Raw genomic sequence first — 15925 nt, forward strand, 5'->3', positions numbered from 1 at the left:
TCTCTGCTTTGCTCATAATTAACAGAGTAATACAGAATCCGGCTGAACTTTGGAGAAGGAAAGCCATCATCAAAGTTTCCCAACCTCAGCGAGGTAATAAATGCACCCATGAGGGTCCCAGAAACCTCCTTACAGAGCCAGAAAACACCCAAGTGGACAGCCCTGGTGATATCAAGGGGGAAATTCTTTTTTAAGAAAGCAGATACTGAACCTTTGAGCTTTCATTTACTATCACTGAGAAACAAAGAAATAAATACTGAGACAGGAGAGCACAGGCAAGCCTGGTGTGTAGGTTTTACATGTGGTTCCTGCAGTGTGATGAATTTTAACTTGGGAATTTGTTGCCTGATAATAGAGAAATGGGGAGCTGTAGGGCAGGAGGTGCTGGGAAACATTCAGCCAATGTCTGCTGCTGGTTAGGAAGTTCCTGCGATTTCTGCTGTCACTGCAGCACACTCTGCTGCCCTTTGGGGTGTAGTTGTCCCTGTACGACCCTCCTCACCCTGCAGGAAGGTGGCACCACTGGCAGGATGAGGCCTCCTGTGGGACCTTTCCCTATCCCCCAGCAGTACGGTTCTAAGGACTGTTTGTTTGAGATACCGTGTTCGAACACAGCCACTTGCTTGTGTTCTCCTCAGAGGTACTAATGGCTTTAAGTCTTAAAAGAGAATAATGATTAGCCCTAAGCAGCACTGGGCTGTGAGAAAACATATAATGGAACAATTACTGAAAGCAGCTGAGACTAAAAGTAGCATTTAATGGGATCCAGCATCTTCTGTTCCAGCTGACCTGAATGCTGCTTGTTCTGCCAGGCAAAGAGAGTGAAAACCTCTGGGATTCGTAAATCAGGATATTTAGGTCACACGTGGATTAGAGTGTGATCAGACTGGCTTTAATGCAGAGCTGCTCTGGGTATGTATAGATCACACAGTATGCTGAGGAATCAATGCTTTCCAGGGCTTTGGGCACGATCACAGGCTCGCTGTGAGCTGCTGCGGTGCGTCAGGGCCCCCATGCCACACAGTCGCTGTGGGCACTGCTTGTCCTTTGGCTTGGAGCAGAGACCAAGTGAACTTGGTTCGTTTGAGAGCACACCACCGGCAGCAGGGTGAGCATTGGCCCCAGCGACCGTCCCCGTTCCGCCGGGCCAGTCAATGGCCGGGCTCTTCCTTCCTATCCCAGTGGACAAAGCAGATGAAGGCAACCCGTGACACCTTGCTGCCAGCAGGGTCTGTCCCCTGATCCAGCCATCACCACGAGGACTGAGACCTGAAGGCTCCCAGGCTGCTGCTGCTGGGCACCGCACAGCACCACTTTGTCCCTGGGTGAGAGGCTGGCTGTAGCTTGGTGCTGGAAGGACAGACATGCCATGGAGAGGGTTTCTCTGGTCGATGTGGTCACCTGTGCTGTCCTTGGCTGGATCTGCATGCCCACAGGTGGGTCAGCTGGTGCTCAGCCTGCAGCATCATGCTACAAGACCCCACGTGCTGTATCCTGGCCACTTCCACATGAAGCCCCCCCAGTTTCTGGCTCGCTGCCCACAGCCAGAAGATGTGGGTAGGAGGAGGCCTCAAAGACGCTGCAAGCTGTGACTTAGCAAAGCAGGCCCAGGGCAGCACCCATTCCACAGTGCTTCATCCTCTCCTCATCCTGTTCCCCGACATCAGCAAAGCCTCACCCCAAGAGAGCAGACAGGGCCCCGGCTGGCCAAATCACTGCAATACCAAAACTAGGGGGCAGAGCCCAGCTCTGGGTCCTTGCAGGACTTTCTGTCAGCTGTCTGCCAAGAAGACCCAGACTGTGACCCAAGAGCAGCCAGGGAGGGCATCACCAGGATGGCGGAGCCCATTCAGGTACCAGCCATGGGTAAAGGATGCTCCGTTTCTCTCTGGATGCCTCTGTGTCAGGAAGCGTTACCCAACCTCACAGTAATGCCTGATGGCACAGAGCCACAGGAACATCCAGCTTCCCAAACGCTCCAGGCTTTCAATTAACTGCACCACCACAAGGAGATTGCTCAGTGCAATGGATCTCAAATCTTCTATGATGAGAGATCAGTGATTTGACAGAAGTACAGCTGGCAGAGAGAAAATGTCTCTTCGCTTCCTGTAACTTCCAGAGTGCTCCCTAATAACGACAGTGCTCGTAAAGGTCTGTGGTTCCCACAATCACCCAGAGGAATACATGTAATTTCCTTGGCTGACTCTGCTGGCTGCTACCTCAGGGCTGGGTGGCAGTGGCTGGGTTTCAGCTCACAGACGTTGCACAAGCCTTCAGGATGGCAAGAGCTGATGTGTGCTGCATCCAACCGAAAGAGGAATTTTAGGTCAACAGCATGTTGTTGTCAGCACTGGGATGTAGCCAGGTTGCCATGGGGACACCTGTGCCTGTAGGTTTTTGATGGTATGAGGGATCAGGATGCTCTTTCACCTGATTTCCCCGAGAAACTGTGCTTCTGTGATCCTCCCCTCCATCTGCCAGCACCTCTCCGACCACTTCTGAGCCCAGCCACATCTAACGGAAGGGTGGAGAGCTCTGAGATGCCAAGTACCTGTGGCGAGTTCATGCAACGCCTGGCCTGAGTACTACATGCATCTCCTGCAGTTTGTTTGGTGCCATTGGCTGCGCAACACTCCCTGGCATCGCTCTGCACACGGTGATGGTGCTGGGGCAATGCTGGCATGGAGCTGGCTGGACTCATGGACCAGGCTGAGCACCAGCTTAGCAGACACAGTTGAAATTCCTGTCCTTAAAACCAGGTCAAGAGCCCAACCCTGCTTGTGTGAGGGGCTGGAGGCTGCGTGCTCCGAGGGCTGGAGGAACATTACGGATTGCCTGGCTGTGGGAATCCAGCCATATGGGTCTGGTGCAGCCAGAGATGAAATCCAGCATGCAGCCAGTGGGGGAAGGACCTGCAGTGTGCCCAGGCTATGACGTAGGACAGTGGAAAACCCAGCTTGTGCCCAGCTGGAGCATCTCCTCCCCTCTGTGGGTGCAGGAGACAGGGCCAGGCTGGGGATGCTGCAGCAGCCAGGGCTTGGGAGAGAAGCTGAGCTGTGTGGAGGGCAGGAAAATCCACCAGCAGAATGAACCTGTGCTGAAAATAAGCAGTGACTAACTCCATGTCTTTACAACTGCCTTTTAACTGCAAGTTATTAAAGATGGGGAGAAAGAAGATTATGTCCCAGTGGGAGGATAAGGGAGTGTTGCCATAGAAGCGCAGGGATGCTGGAGCACAGCTGGGTCCTGAGGGACCATGAATCCTGGCGCTTGGGTGCCAGCCCTGAAGCCACAGGGGAGAGACACTTTTTTCAGTCTCAGGACAAGAGAGAGGCCAGGATCTGGGAGAGGCCAAGGGATTAGGAAAGATTTTGCCTCTGGGATTCTCCTTCCTCCATCTGCCTGGGTTAGCTCCTGAAATGGAGATGGAGGCTTTGCAGCTCAGCAGAGAACTGCTCAGAGCCAAACACGCAGGGACAAAATTGATCCTGGTCCCTTCCCACCTCAGGAAATGCTGAGAGGTCCCCAGAAGCATGGGGGAGTTTCCATCCCATGGCCCCACATGAGGACAAGTGGGAAGAAGCTTTGCTTGGGCTCTGTCTGTAATCACTGTGCACTCAGCTCCTTGCCTTCCCAGGGGGCATGAGCTCTCCGGCAGGAGATGCAAGCAAGGTGCCGGACCTGAGAGCATGGAATGAAACAGGGTTAACTGGGAGCACAAGGGATTTTTATTTGGCTTGTTGATGATGTTCTGCTTTCATTATGTCCCTATAAAGCGTGCTTTGCCAGCTAACTGCCCTGACCTTATTGGAGTGGGAATAAAACTGAGAAAAATACCCTTGGCACGCGAGCCTGCAGCCCTGGCGCAGCGAGGAGGGCTTTGTTTACAGCTCCAGCTCTTTCTCCATCTGGGCTCAGCTTCTGCAGCATGTTATTTATACCGCAGCAGGGTTCACTGCATGCTCAGTCCTGCCTCTGCCAAAGAGGGGAAATCCCTGCCCTGGAAAGCAGACGGCTGCTCTCAAGCTCCTTTGCTGCATGGTCCTAAAGCGGGACTGCGGCCTGGTGTCTTGCTGGCCAAAGGTGCGAGGGGCTCAGGCAGCCTGTGAGATGCAGGTGAGCAGGAGGATGCCTGGGATCCTGCTCAGGGCTCAGGAGGTTCCCTGCTGGAGGATGAGGAAGGTGAGCTTTTGTGCTGGGCTGTGAGGCCCTGGCACTATGCATGTTCCCTCCATGTCCCAATGCCCTGGGATCTGTTTGTAAAACTCTGGGAGCCCTCCAAGCTTGGACACAGGCCAGCCAGTGCCATCCATCATTGAGGTGTCAGGAAAATAAGGCTGCATCAAGCTGAAGTGATGTTAGGGGGAAAAAATGCTCTGTAACTTGTTTTTAATGCTGATAATAGGAAACAGCACTACTTGAAACTGGCTGCAGAGCCCAGAGGCAGTGAGTGGCCATTTTTGGTGATCAGCTGCCTTTAGCTCCCACTGCCCGCGGCTCTGTAGGAAAGCAAAGTCCCTTCTGGGATGCCAGTGCCTGCTTTATCCCTCCCTTGGATCCTGCAATGGATGAAATATCAAACCTGCGCTAAAGGCAAATGTCAGCACTGCAAAAGCGACGTGTCACAGCTTCAAGTTGTCAGACCTAACGCTGTCAGACCGTAAGAGATGTCCCTGAAGCAGGACACGGCTGGGATGTGCCAGGCTGTGCCACCTGGCCGGGGACAGGACAGGCTCCTTCCTGAGGCTGCACCTGCCTGCAGAAACACAACCCCAGAGGCTGGTTTTCCTCTCCAACTCCCCAAAACCAGAAATACTTCATCCCTTCACCACCCCACTGCCAGGATGCTCGCGGGGAGCAGAGCCACATCCTGACCGCCTCGCGGGGCTGTACCCCTGCAGCAGCCCCAATTTCGGGGGCAGCCTGGTGCCGCGCTGCCTTTTCTGGGGTGGGAGCTCGGGTGCTGCAGCTCCCGGTGATTGGGTGCTATTTTGCTCGGCGTGGCCGGCAGCTGTTGCTGTATATTACCCTGGCCAGTCCACGCCAGCCCGCAGGCGAAGGCAAGGTGGCAGCACTCAAGCCCGAGGTATGGTTTTGTGTCGATTTTCACCCTTTTAATCAAACTGGGGAGCAGTTCGTGGCACAGCACAGGGGAATGCGGTGCTGCAGCAGCAATTGGCACACTGGGGGCCATGGAGCCTGTCCCGATGTGGCCGTGTGAGCGTGCACAGGGAAGGGAGGGCAGGCAAGGGGCTATTTCTGGCAGTTTCTTTGATGTGAGTCAGCAGTGGAGGCAGCCTCAGGCTCCCGCAACCTGGGCTGGTTCAGGAAAAGTCCCACAGACAGCAAAACAGAGCTGGTTTTCATTAGTGGCCAAGGCTACATGCTTTTGTGACCATCCCTGCCGTGGGTGGCCAGCCCTTGCCTCGGTGCCCGTCCCTGCCATGTGGCCGTGCTGGGCAGTCGTGTGTGCTTGGTGCATCGGCTGTGGAGATGGCCTGACAGGGAAACACCCATGAAAGCTGCTCCCATGGGTGAGCAGCCCATCCCACCACCCCAGGGACTGCCTGGCTGTCACCTCACCATGGAGAAGCGAGGACAGCCAGGAGGGTGGGGAGGGACCCCCAAAATCTGAGTCCTTGTGGTAGCTGCTCCACATCCCAGGGGAGATATGACCAGGTTGTCATTGCTGGGGTAGCTAAAATGAAAACCAAAGACTTGGTTTGGTTTCGTGTTGAATGCAAAGCTCCTTCAGGCCATTGCTCCCCAGCCAAAAGGTTTCCTTGTAGCTGTTTGTTTTGCTTCCAATGTCATGTTTTGGATTGTAGCCTGGGAATTGGTATTTTTTTCTCAGCATTCATTGTTCCACTGGGGAAAAATAAACTAAATCTGGTGCAGATGGGGCAGAAATTCCTCCTCCTGGTGAGGGCTTGTGCAGATGGGATGTGCAGATCCCAGATGAGCAGGTGCTAAGCTCACTGATGCTGGGAGACCTGAGCCCACAGCCTTGGGATGGTGTTTTCAGGGTGTTCTTGTGCTCCTTGGGCTGTTTGTCCCCACGTGTGCTGTGGCAGGGAGGTCACCATCCCCTCTCAGCTTCAGCTTGCCCAGGACATGCGGGAAGGTGACACCTGGGGCCTCAGCAGCCCCAAACCCCATCCGCTGGGTACCGTTTTCACCCCACTCTTACACCACAGCCTCTCAAGCTGCTGCCGTGATGCCAGTGGCTTCTGCCCGTCTTCTGAAATGGCAGGAGAGGCTGTGGCCATGCCGTGACCATGGGAAACACCGCATGGTTCTGGGGTGCCAAACCTGGGCTTGCTCCACTCCACAGCACCCCACATGTCCCCCCCTCACCCCTAACAGGCTGTGCTCTGCTTGTCTCTGCCAGGTGCCGGTGAGCAGCAGCAGGGAGAGCAGGAGATTCCCATGTGAGTGTGCTGGTGAAGGTGGGTCTGTCACTGGGGCAGGGGATGCAGTGTCTGAGGTCCCTCTTGCATGAGCTGGTGATAGAGGCTGTGGGGATTTCAGTACTTAAGCTCGCTGCAGGGCTGGGTTGGGCCCCAAGCACGCGTGGCTTCTACCTTGCAACCTAATGGGTTTGGACCCTTCCCTTCCAGGAAAGAGCTGGGATAGGGGCTCATGAGGGGTCATGGGGATGGGTCCTGGGGGTGGAGGGGAAAGGAGGACAGCACAGACACAGCTTTGTTCTCCACTGCACCGGTGGAGGTGTGAAAACAGCCCCTGACCCGGGGATGAGGAGCCTGGACCCTGTGCCCGGTTAGGGCTGGGGTGTATGACCTGTGGCACCGTGCAAACCAACTCGCCTGACACAGGAGTGTGTCTCCCCGCAGGGGCTCCAGTTTCATGTTGGCAGAGCAGGGGACTGGTGGTGGCAGTGGGCAGGGGACTGCATCCTGCCCTGGTGCCTGTGGTTTCAGCCATGCTCAGGTGCAGCCCCAGGTGAGGTTTCCAGGTCCTGACAGAGGCAGAGGGCTGCCTCCCAACACAACATTCAGCCGGGAATAGGATCTGGGGGGGGGCTCTGTGGGGTTCACCCCATGTCTGTCCCTGGGGGCCACAGCCTGGCACATTCAGCTGTTGCTGTCACTGAGCTGTGCTGGCGGGTAACTCTCACTCGTGGCATGAATCCAGCGCCACTGACACAGGCCAGGAGGCAGCTGAGCCACCAAACTGTGCCCCAGGACCAAGCCCAGAGCCCTTTGCAATGTGCCCACAGCGGGGTCCCATCCTGGCAGCTCCCACGAGTGGGGACACCCAGGGCTAGGCTTGCTCAAAGGCAGCCCAACACACGAGCCGCACCCCAGAGCCTGCCTGCAGCATGGGGCCAGCTAGTGGCTGCATCAATCTTAGCAGATTAAAAAAAAAAAAATCCCAACGTGCTTTCTGATACAAACACAGGCATCAGGCAGTAGCTCCTGGAAGAGCCGGTGACGAGCCTGGTCAGCGTCTGCATCAGCAGCCACCCAGCCCTGTTAAACACCAGGGCTCTGCCTGCCAGCTGAGAAACCACAGGGGACCAGGCTCTGTCTGCCCACCCTGGCATCCCCCCTGCATCCAGTGCCCCTTATCTGGGAGGAGGGGTGCAGCCGAGCCCCTGTTCCACCCGGCCATGCTGCGCCGTGATGCTCGCACACCCACACTCCCTCCCCTCTGTGCAGGGCCTAGAGGAGGTGGGGACCCGGCCGGGTGTCCGTGAGCAGGATCCGGACACACCCGAGCCGAGCATGCCCGAGCCGGCAGCGCTCAGCGCGGACAAGAGAGCAGCGGAGAAGAAGCGTGTGGAGAAGGTGGGAGCAAAAGGCACCACAGTGCCTGCAGGTAGGTGTGCATGGAAAAGCCTCATCTACCCCAAAACAGCCACCCTGTCCTGCACCCCTTGCACTGTCTGGCCACAGGGCGGTGATGGGACCAGATCTGCTTGCCAAAACCCCCAGGAACTGGTTGGGATGGGGTGGGGTGGGGTGGCACAGCATGGTATGGGGCTTCCCCTCCACCTGCCACATCCCACCCCCGCTCCCTGTCCTTCTGGGATCTACGGCCAGTGGGAGAGCAGCAGAACCAGGAGCACACAGAGGGCTCATCCCTGCTGGAGCCCTGGGGTGCTGCACACAGTCCAAACATCTCTGGCTGACACCCCAAGACCTTCTTCCCCCACATCCCTTCTACAGTATGACCTCCCCCAGTGCTGTCTGGGGCAGGGCAGGGCTGGGGTGGGAGGGGGTGCGGGGGGGGCTATGGGCCCTTTTGTCCCAGCATGGAGCCCTTTGGTGCCTCCCTACCCCCCCAGTAACCCTGGTTCCCTTTGGGCTCCCCAGTCCCCAAGAGCCTCCCTGTGAAGACGAAGGTGGAGCCCCACAGCCTGGACCCCGCGGAGGAGCCGCTCATCTGGGAAGGGCTCACCCTCAACAAGTGCATCCTGGTGGCCTCCATCGTCGCCCTGCTCAGCGTCAGCTTCCAGGTGCTCCAAGGTGAGATGGGGACTGGTCCCAGGCACAGGGTCCCCCAGTGCCAGGGTGGCCAAACCCTACCTTCATCACCTCCATTCTTCTGCCCTCTCTTCCCTCCTCTCCTCCAGCACCGCCATGCTCAAGGGACGGTGTCAGCAGCAGCAGGCAGGAGCCTCCAGCACCTCCCATCCCTGGTGGGTTCAGAGCTGGGCGGGCACAGAGGGGTGGGTGCTGGGGGCCTCGCACACCAGCTCATCCCTCTCCATCCCCAGAGGTCACCATCACCAAGGAGGAGGCCCCAGAAGTGGAGGCTCCCCAGCCCATCCAGCCTGAAAGCAGCATGGAGGATGACAACAGCGATGATGACGGTGATGATGACAACAGCAACGATGCTGACAGCAACCTGGTATGGGGCTGAGGTGGGGGCAACAGCATCCCAGGGTGGGATGCTCCTCCAGTGTGGAGGAGCACTTGTGGGAGGGCTGAGGAGGGGTCCCAGGCACAAGGGTTGGGCTGTGTGACACCTCCATCCCCCAGGCTGAGCCCTGGATCTTCAAGAAGTGGTTTGGCCGCTCAGAGCCGAAGGATGAGGAGGAAGAGCCCACAGAGGAACCTGAGGAGCTGCCAGCCAAGGTGGAGGTGAGGAAGGGACGGGAAAAGCCCCGAGCCCCGGAGAAGAAGGAGGAGAAGGCAAAGGACAGCCGCGCAGCCCCGGCAGAGAGGAGCGGCCGGCAGGATCCACGCCCCAAGGAGAGGACCCCTGAGGACAAGCCCATCAGAGCCCCCAGGGCGCCCAAGGAGCCGGAGCAGCAGCCACACAAGAAGCGGGGCCGGGAGGGGAAGGAGAGCCGGCGGGAGCGGGATGAGCCCCGGAGGGACGGAGGCAAGAGCCGCCCCGGCAGGGCCGAGCACCAGGAGAGCACCCGGCGAGACTGGCGGCAGCTGCGGGGCGAGCAGAGGGGCAAGAAGCCCTGGGAGCAGGCAGGGAAGGACGGCACAGCCAGGCCCCGGGAGGGCAGGCGGCGTGACTGAGGCCGGGACAAGAGGGGCTCGGCGGCGCTGCCTTGGGAGGGCCCAATCTTGCCACCACCCCTGGCAAGGGCTGTGGATGCATGGACTCTGTCTATCTGCCGAGCCCCTGCGGCCACAGCCCTGCTGTGGCTGGAGAGGAGCCAGGGGCTGGTGCGGTCAGAGCAGTTTGGGGACATCAGGGTCCTGCTGTGCCACCCGCCCATGCCACCTGGCCAAGCATGAGCCTTTGTGAGGACTTTGGGCCCCCTTGGATGAGCTGCACAAAGGCAACCTGAAAGGGAGCAGGGAAACGAGCTCCTCTCCACCTGGGCTTTGTGCCTCACTCCATCCCCAACAGACAGCGCTCCTGCAGCTCACCCATGCTCTGCGCTGCAACTGCGGCACCTGCGGCGTGGGCACAGCACAGCCCAGCAAACAGAGGGTGTCTCCAGACCACTTAGCTCTTGAATTCAGTTACTGGTTTTATTGAAAGCAAATCAAAGAGAGAAGTGTGTTCCGGGTTAAAGAAGCCAGGCTGATGCCAGCCTTGAAGGGACAACAAGGAACAGAACCCGGCCCCGCCACCACCGCATGGAGACACGAAGCTTGCCCAGAGCAAAACCCCACTGGCAGCGCCATCGCTGGGGCTCCCCTTGAACCTGCCTTCCCAGAGTCGCTTTTAGGAACAAAGCACAAGTGCAATATCTTGCAGCGCTGTAGCAACTACAGGAGACGTTCACAGCCCCAAACCACAGTGGGTTTGAGTATTTGCTAAACCAACAGAGGTTAAGATAAACTATTTTCATTTTTAATAAGGTATTAAATTGAATGTTAAAAAAAAAAAAAAAGAGAGAGAAAAAAATCACAGCCCTGGATATGCTTGTGTTTTTTCAAAAGGAAAGGGAGAAAAAACAGCACTGGGGCTGGGCCTCCCCGTCCCAGCTGTCAGGGGCTCACCCAGGTCCCCACTGGTGTCAGGAGGCACCCACCAGCCCCTGGATAGTGCGGGGACACTGCAAACCAGAGCCATCCCCTGTGCTGGGGGCGAGCCCAAGCTCTGCTTTTTGGGGGGCTCGGGCCCCACAGCAGCCCCCCAGTGCATCCCACAGAGCACCGGGCTCAGCTGCAAGATGACCCAGGGGGGCCGGGCCCTGTGCACTGCCACCAGTGGGGGCATGCAGCAGGTGCTTGGGCAGCCGCCGGGAAGGGGACGTGCTGCCAATGGGCAGCTGCAGTTTGCACCCGCTAAGGGCAGGACATGTAATGGGATCGTCCCCCCCCCAGAGCTTTCCCCTCCCTCTGCCGTGCCCCAGGCAGCGGTGACAGCAGGGGCACGATGCCGGGGTCACCCAGCAGGGACTCCCACACTGTGGCTTTTGCCAAGTCTGGAGATGGGTCCCCGGGGAAAGGCAGAGCTGAAGCTGGTGAGAACAGGGGGGTTGCTGCTTGTTTTACCCCTGAGAGCACAGGGAGGGATGCGGGTCAGTGGTGGGCATGGGCTGGCTCAGAACAGCCAGGGGAGGCTGCAGGGAGGCTGAGAGGCAGTAGCCACAGCAGCAGTGGATAAATAGATGTGGCCCCAACTAGAACAGACTTGCCCTGTCTCTGATGCCCTGCATGTCCCGTACCCAGCCCAAACCCCACTGAGGGTCAGAACCAGACTGCAGTCTGAGCCTCTGGGCACCTCGGACATCCCCAGCCTCTGCAGATGGAGCAGGGAAGCACCAGGAGGCTGGCAGCCCTCCAGGGAGCAGCACGGCTGCAAACCCAGAACCAGAACAACGCTAGCAAGGCAAACCAATGGGAAAAGACATGCGGAGGAGTGCTCACGTCTCAGCGAGAAGCAAAGCTGCAGGGGCGCTCCAGGGCTATGGGCAGGAGCCTCTACCGACAGCCGCACTCCTCTGCCACCATGTTGGGGAACTTGCGCACCTCCAGCCCCTGGCTAGACACGCTGATGATGAGCTGGTCCGAGTAGCGGACGGGCACGCAGCAGGGAGCACGCTGCAGGGGCGAGCCCCGCTCCTGCATGCCCAGCAGCAGCACCGTGTGCGAGTAGTAGCTGGGGACACGTGTGGAGAGGGGCAGCTTGCAGGGACCCTCGCAGTTGTTGGCCGTGTACACGGTGGGCATGACGATGAACTTGCGGTCGTGCAGGTCGATGGTCAGCTCCTGCAGCCGGCAGTGGGCCTGATGCCGGGCGCTGCGGTTTTGTCGCAGGACTTTCCTCCGCTCCTGCCAGTGCACCCGCACCGTCTGCAGCGCCTTCAGCAGCAGCAGCGCGTGCAGCTTCCCAGAGCCAGGCGGCCGCTCACCCGCGCTGCCCGTGCCTGGCCCTGGCAGGTAGTAGCAGAAGCTCAGGAGGTGCTGGAAAAGCCCCATGTTGGCTTGGAACGCCGGGATGTCCCTCAGCTCCTGGATCACTGCCTGCAGCTTGCCCATCAGCAGCTGCAGCACGGTCCCCTCTGGCTGCCAGTCCCCGAAATGCTGCTCCAGCCCGGCACTGCCCTCCTGGGGGAAAAGCAGCACCGAAGGCTCCTCCGACTGCACCAGCCGCTCCAGCGCTGCTGTCTCAGACAGGTTGAGCAGCTGGTGAGGGAGCGTCTCCATCATCTGGAAGTCCAGCCAGTGGTGGGAGCTGGGCTGGGTGGGCGGCTCACTGGAGGGGCTCAGCACCCGGCGGATGAAGCGGGTCAGCATGCCCAGGAACTGCCCGCTATCCCCGGGGGCCAGGGATGAGGTGTTGGCCTGGCTGGGGGCAGTGGAGGGTAGCAGTTCCACGGTCTCATGCTGGGGTGGGCTGCTAAGAGAGCACAGAGAGGGTCACAGGGGCCCCTTGCACCCTTGGGGGTGATGGGCTGGGCCACAGCACCTCTGCCCCACCCAGGTGTGCCCCGCATTTTCCCAGCCTTGATCCCCACGGGTGGGACAGAGGGGCTTTTCCCCTACCCCCCCCTTCCCACCCCGTGTTTTTCTGTGGCTGTGATGAAAGGCACAGACCTGAGCTGTGGGTATGGAGCCACGTCCACCACTCCATCAGCGGAGAGGTAGGAGGAAGAGGCCAAAGCATCGTGCCCCCGCCAGGACTTCGCCAGCAGGAGCAGTACGGGTGTCATCCTGGTGAAGCATTTGTCATCCGAGCCGAAGAGGAGCTGCTGGGTCTCCGTGGGGGGCAGCAGGGCACCTGTAGGTGGGGACAGTGCAGCAGCCAGGTCCCCAGTGCCCGGCCAGGGCACAGGGGCCATCAGCACCGCTGTCCCCTGCTGCCACAGTCCCCACCTCCATCATCGCGATGTCTGATGGCCAGGGTCACCTGGAAGCTGAGCTCCTCGCTGGTGTGGGTCACGGATGCTACCGAGGCTCCAAGGACCAGGTATTGGGTGTCCCTAGTGAGGCAGAGGCTCTGCAGGGAGGCAGAAGTCACAGGAGCCCCTGAGAACCTGGGGGAGGCATGGCGGGGGGGCAGCACTAACACAAGACCCCGTTATGATCCCTGCTTTCTGGATGCCCAGGGGCAAGGTATGGACACTAAGACAGCCCAGAGAGCATCCAGGGAAGCAGCACTGGGTGGGCTCACCTCACACTGGAGGATTTGCTGGCCCTAAAACCAGCCAGGCTGGAGAGTGCTGGGAGGGGAGGGAGCCGTGCATGGGGGGCCGCTGTGCACCCCAAGGTGCTTTCCCTTTGTCCCCGCCAGCAGCTTGGGGACAGGGTAACAGCACCATCTTCAGGCACGGCTCGGCCCCGTCAGCCCCAGGGGAAGGGAAGGGAAGGGAAGGGAAGGGAAGGGAAGGGAAGGGAAGGGAAGGGAAGGGAAGGGAAGGGAAGGGAAGGGAAGGGAAGGGAAGGGAAGGGAAGGGAAGGGAAGGGAAGGGAAGGGAAGGGAAGGGAAGGGAAGGGAAGGGAAGGGAAGGGAAGGGAAGGGAAGGGAAGGGAAGGGAAGGGAAGGGAAGGGAAGGGAAGGGAAGGGAAGGGAAGGGAAGGGAAGGGAAGGGAAGGGAAGGGAGATGGTGAGATGGGATGGAAAATGTGCTGGGAAGGAATGGGGAAAGCGCTGGGAGGGGATGGGGAAAGTGCAGAGAAGGGATGGGGAGCAGCAGAGCCAAGACACCCCCTCTCCCACCTTCCCTCCTGGCACCAGGCCCCGTGGGGCTCAGCATGGCCACCCACCTGCTCCTGCGCCAGCCCTGTGCCCGCGGCCAGCAGCTCCTCATGGCTCCCAGCGCCTCTCCCTGCTCGGCTGCCCGGGTAGAAGAGCAGCAGGGCAAACTGCAGCTCACCCAGTGACCGTCCCACCTCCGCCTGGAAAGCCAGCTTAAACCATAGCCTTGCCTGGGCTTCCCACTTCACTGCAAAGGAAAACAAAAAGGGGGTGAAACAACCTGTGGGCACGCAGTGCACTGGGCGGGGAGCGGGCAAGGAAGGGGCTTTGGGGCCGGGCACTGCTCCTGCAGGGCACTCGGAGCACCAGGAACAGGAGCTGGAGGGTGGAAGGATGCTGCAAATTGCTTGTGCTTTAGATGACTGAAAGCAGCAAGGCCCCCTTGCTGTGGACCCTCCAAGGACCACTCAGGTCTACTTGTCTGTCTCTTCTCTTTTCCCTGTCAGACAGAATTGGTACTGGGTCTGAATCCCAGTGATCGAGACAGAAAGAGAGGAACACTCCTACAACCAAAATGATCACGAGCAGTACAGAAGCCACCAATGCTGTGGCACTGGGGCATCAGTCACAAGCGAGGACTCATCGTTGCATACAAGCTGTCATCTCTATGAAAGATACAGCTTCTTAAATAGAATATGGGAAGACATCCTATTTTACTGCTTAACTAATTTTAAGGCATATCCAGCCCTGCAAATTTAATTCTTCATTGGCATCTCTGACTTAGGCCCAGAAGTAGCATTTGCCTACCTGAGCACTGTCCCAGCCCGGGTTTGGCACTTACCTTCCTCCAGGCGCAGGATGAGGAACCGGTCCTGCCCCGGCTCCGCCAGGTGCTCCTGGACACGCTGCAGGGGCCGGAGCGCAGCACCCGTGTCCTCTGACGGGCACAGCCCGAAGGTTGTGAGGTCGCTCCGGTCCCAGCCAGTGCGCTGCCTCAGCAGCTTGATGAAGCCACTTTCATAGTGGGTGAGAACACCCATGACTTCCAGGTGGCTCGGCGGGACCCCGTCCTGGTCCTGGTCCATCTTCATCCTGCAGACCGGGCCCTCCAGCCCCCCCAGAGGCCAGGGGTGGAGGCTGGAGCCAGCCCAGCCGATGCCTCCATCCGCAGGCATCGCCTGCAGGCACCCTGCTCCTGGCTCTGTCTTGGAGAAGAGGCGAGTAGCAGAGGTCCTCTTCGATCTCACCAATGAGCTGGGTCCCGCTCTGGCCTGCACGCTTGCATTTTCTCTTTTTCTCTCTTCTGCTTCAAGTCCCAGCTCCTCCGAGAGGCTCAGCTCCAGTGTGCCAGCAGGGGAGACCCTTTCCCCTGGGCTCCCTTTTCTTGGCAGCGCTGCAGAGGGGAGCAACAGCGCCAGGCACGGCAAAAGTACCCCAAGAGCAGGCTTCATGTTCCTGCTTCAGCTATGCCAAATGCAGTTGTTTGAGCTGCTCAAACGCATCTCCCAAAACATTTGTGCGGAAGGGGAGGACGGCATCTCCCTTTTAAAAGCTGATGGCCTTGAGTTGACAATGCACAACACACCTCCCTTGAGAAACTCGAATACTGTCACGCTGGAAAGGAGGGAGGGATATTTCAAAGAAACTTTTCTGTTCTATTTTTGGGTTTGCATCCAGTATTGAAATTGTAAAAAAAAAAAATAATAAATTAAAGCTGTTTCTCCTACTTGTAGGGATGCACGTCCTTGACTTCAGATGTTTTTTAAAGGAGGGTAGAAGTCTAGACTTGAATCTGCATGGGGACTGGCACATACTACTCCTGTTGGCAGTGAAACACCAGGAGGCAAGAATTGGCTAGACTTGGAGGAGGGGGATAAAGACAGATAATGGGAAGAAACTAAGTAAATGTATAGAAAGCTCCCTCTTTGCTGGAAAGCCTCCCCCTTGGCTGGTACCTCCTGTACCATGGTGTATGGGCCGCCTTGCAGAGGCTCTTAACATATCTGAGCTCTGGGTTGCATCTCAAAGCTCCCAGGACGTGTGAGGGAGACTCTCACAGGGTGCAGCAGCAGCCCAATGAATTTTAATACTGCAGGCTTTAATAGATCAGGTCTTGGAAAGTCTCATAATGCCTGTGTTATAAAGACTTCTGTTTGATACCAGTGCTCACTTGGAATTACTAATACCACCTACCTAACACACTCCAAATAAACCGCCCTCCCAGAGGTTATCTCCTCAGCCTCAATGTACCTGCAAACATTCCCAACACAGTCAGACCTTCCTCTGGGCTCTCAGGACTTCTGCAGTTTGAAGCTCGGGATATTGCTCCAGCACGTCATGA

General features: G+C 58.2%; 2 protein-coding genes across 4 annotated transcripts; one reads left to right on the forward strand and one right to left on the reverse strand.

The window, feature by feature from the left end:
* The first annotated feature begins 5023 nt into the window (after positions 1 to 5023).
* On the forward strand, positions 5024 to 10349 carry JSRP1 (junctional sarcoplasmic reticulum protein 1). 3 transcript variants are annotated; one of them, XM_084302482.1, is made up of 7 exons: positions 5024 to 5086; positions 6392 to 6431; positions 7683 to 7842; positions 8340 to 8492; positions 8600 to 8665; positions 8744 to 8877; positions 9009 to 10349. In XM_084302482.1, the coding sequence occupies exons 3-7, from the start codon at positions 7749 to 7751 to the stop codon at positions 9501 to 9503; spliced, it is 942 nt and encodes a 313-aa protein (XP_084158608.1). In that variant the 5' UTR covers positions 5024 to 5086; positions 6392 to 6431; positions 7683 to 7748; the 3' UTR covers positions 9504 to 10349. The 3 variants fall into 3 exon arrangements, with proteins under 3 accessions (XP_084158608.1, XP_084158610.1, XP_084158609.1); XM_084302483.1 differs by having other exon boundaries at positions 5031 to 5086; positions 6392 to 6449; XM_084302484.1 differs by lacking the exon at positions 8600 to 8665.
* A 1017-nt stretch (positions 10350 to 11366) lies between these two features.
* AMH (anti-Mullerian hormone) lies at positions 11367 to 15035 on the reverse strand (the record flags this gene model as incomplete). The annotated part of the gene is made up of 5 exons (XM_084302563.1): positions 11367 to 12282; positions 12483 to 12666; positions 12762 to 12885; positions 13653 to 13831; positions 14426 to 15035. 5 exons carry the CDS (start codon positions 15033 to 15035, stop codon positions 11367 to 11369), a joined length of 2013 nt encoding a protein of 670 aa, XP_084158689.1.
* Between the last annotated feature and the right edge of the window lie 890 nt (positions 15036 to 15925).

Source organism: Netta rufina (assembly GCF_964035555.1).
Source record: "Netta rufina genome assembly, chromosome: 28".
NCBI lineage: Eukaryota > Metazoa > Chordata > Aves > Anseriformes > Anatidae > Netta > Netta rufina.

Coding starts and splice junctions, on each gene's coding strand:
- JSRP1 (XM_084302482.1), top strand. CDS start 7,749: ATGCCCGAGCCGGCAGCGCTCAGCGCGGACAAGAGAGCAGCGGAGAAG. Junction 8,666..8,743: donor TCCAGCACCTCCCATCCCTG/GTGGGTTCAGAG, acceptor CTCCATCCCCAG/AGGTCACCATCACCAAGGAG. Junction 8,878..9,008: donor ACGATGCTGACAGCAACCTG/GTATGGGGCTGA, acceptor TCCATCCCCCAG/GCTGAGCCCTGGATCTTCAA.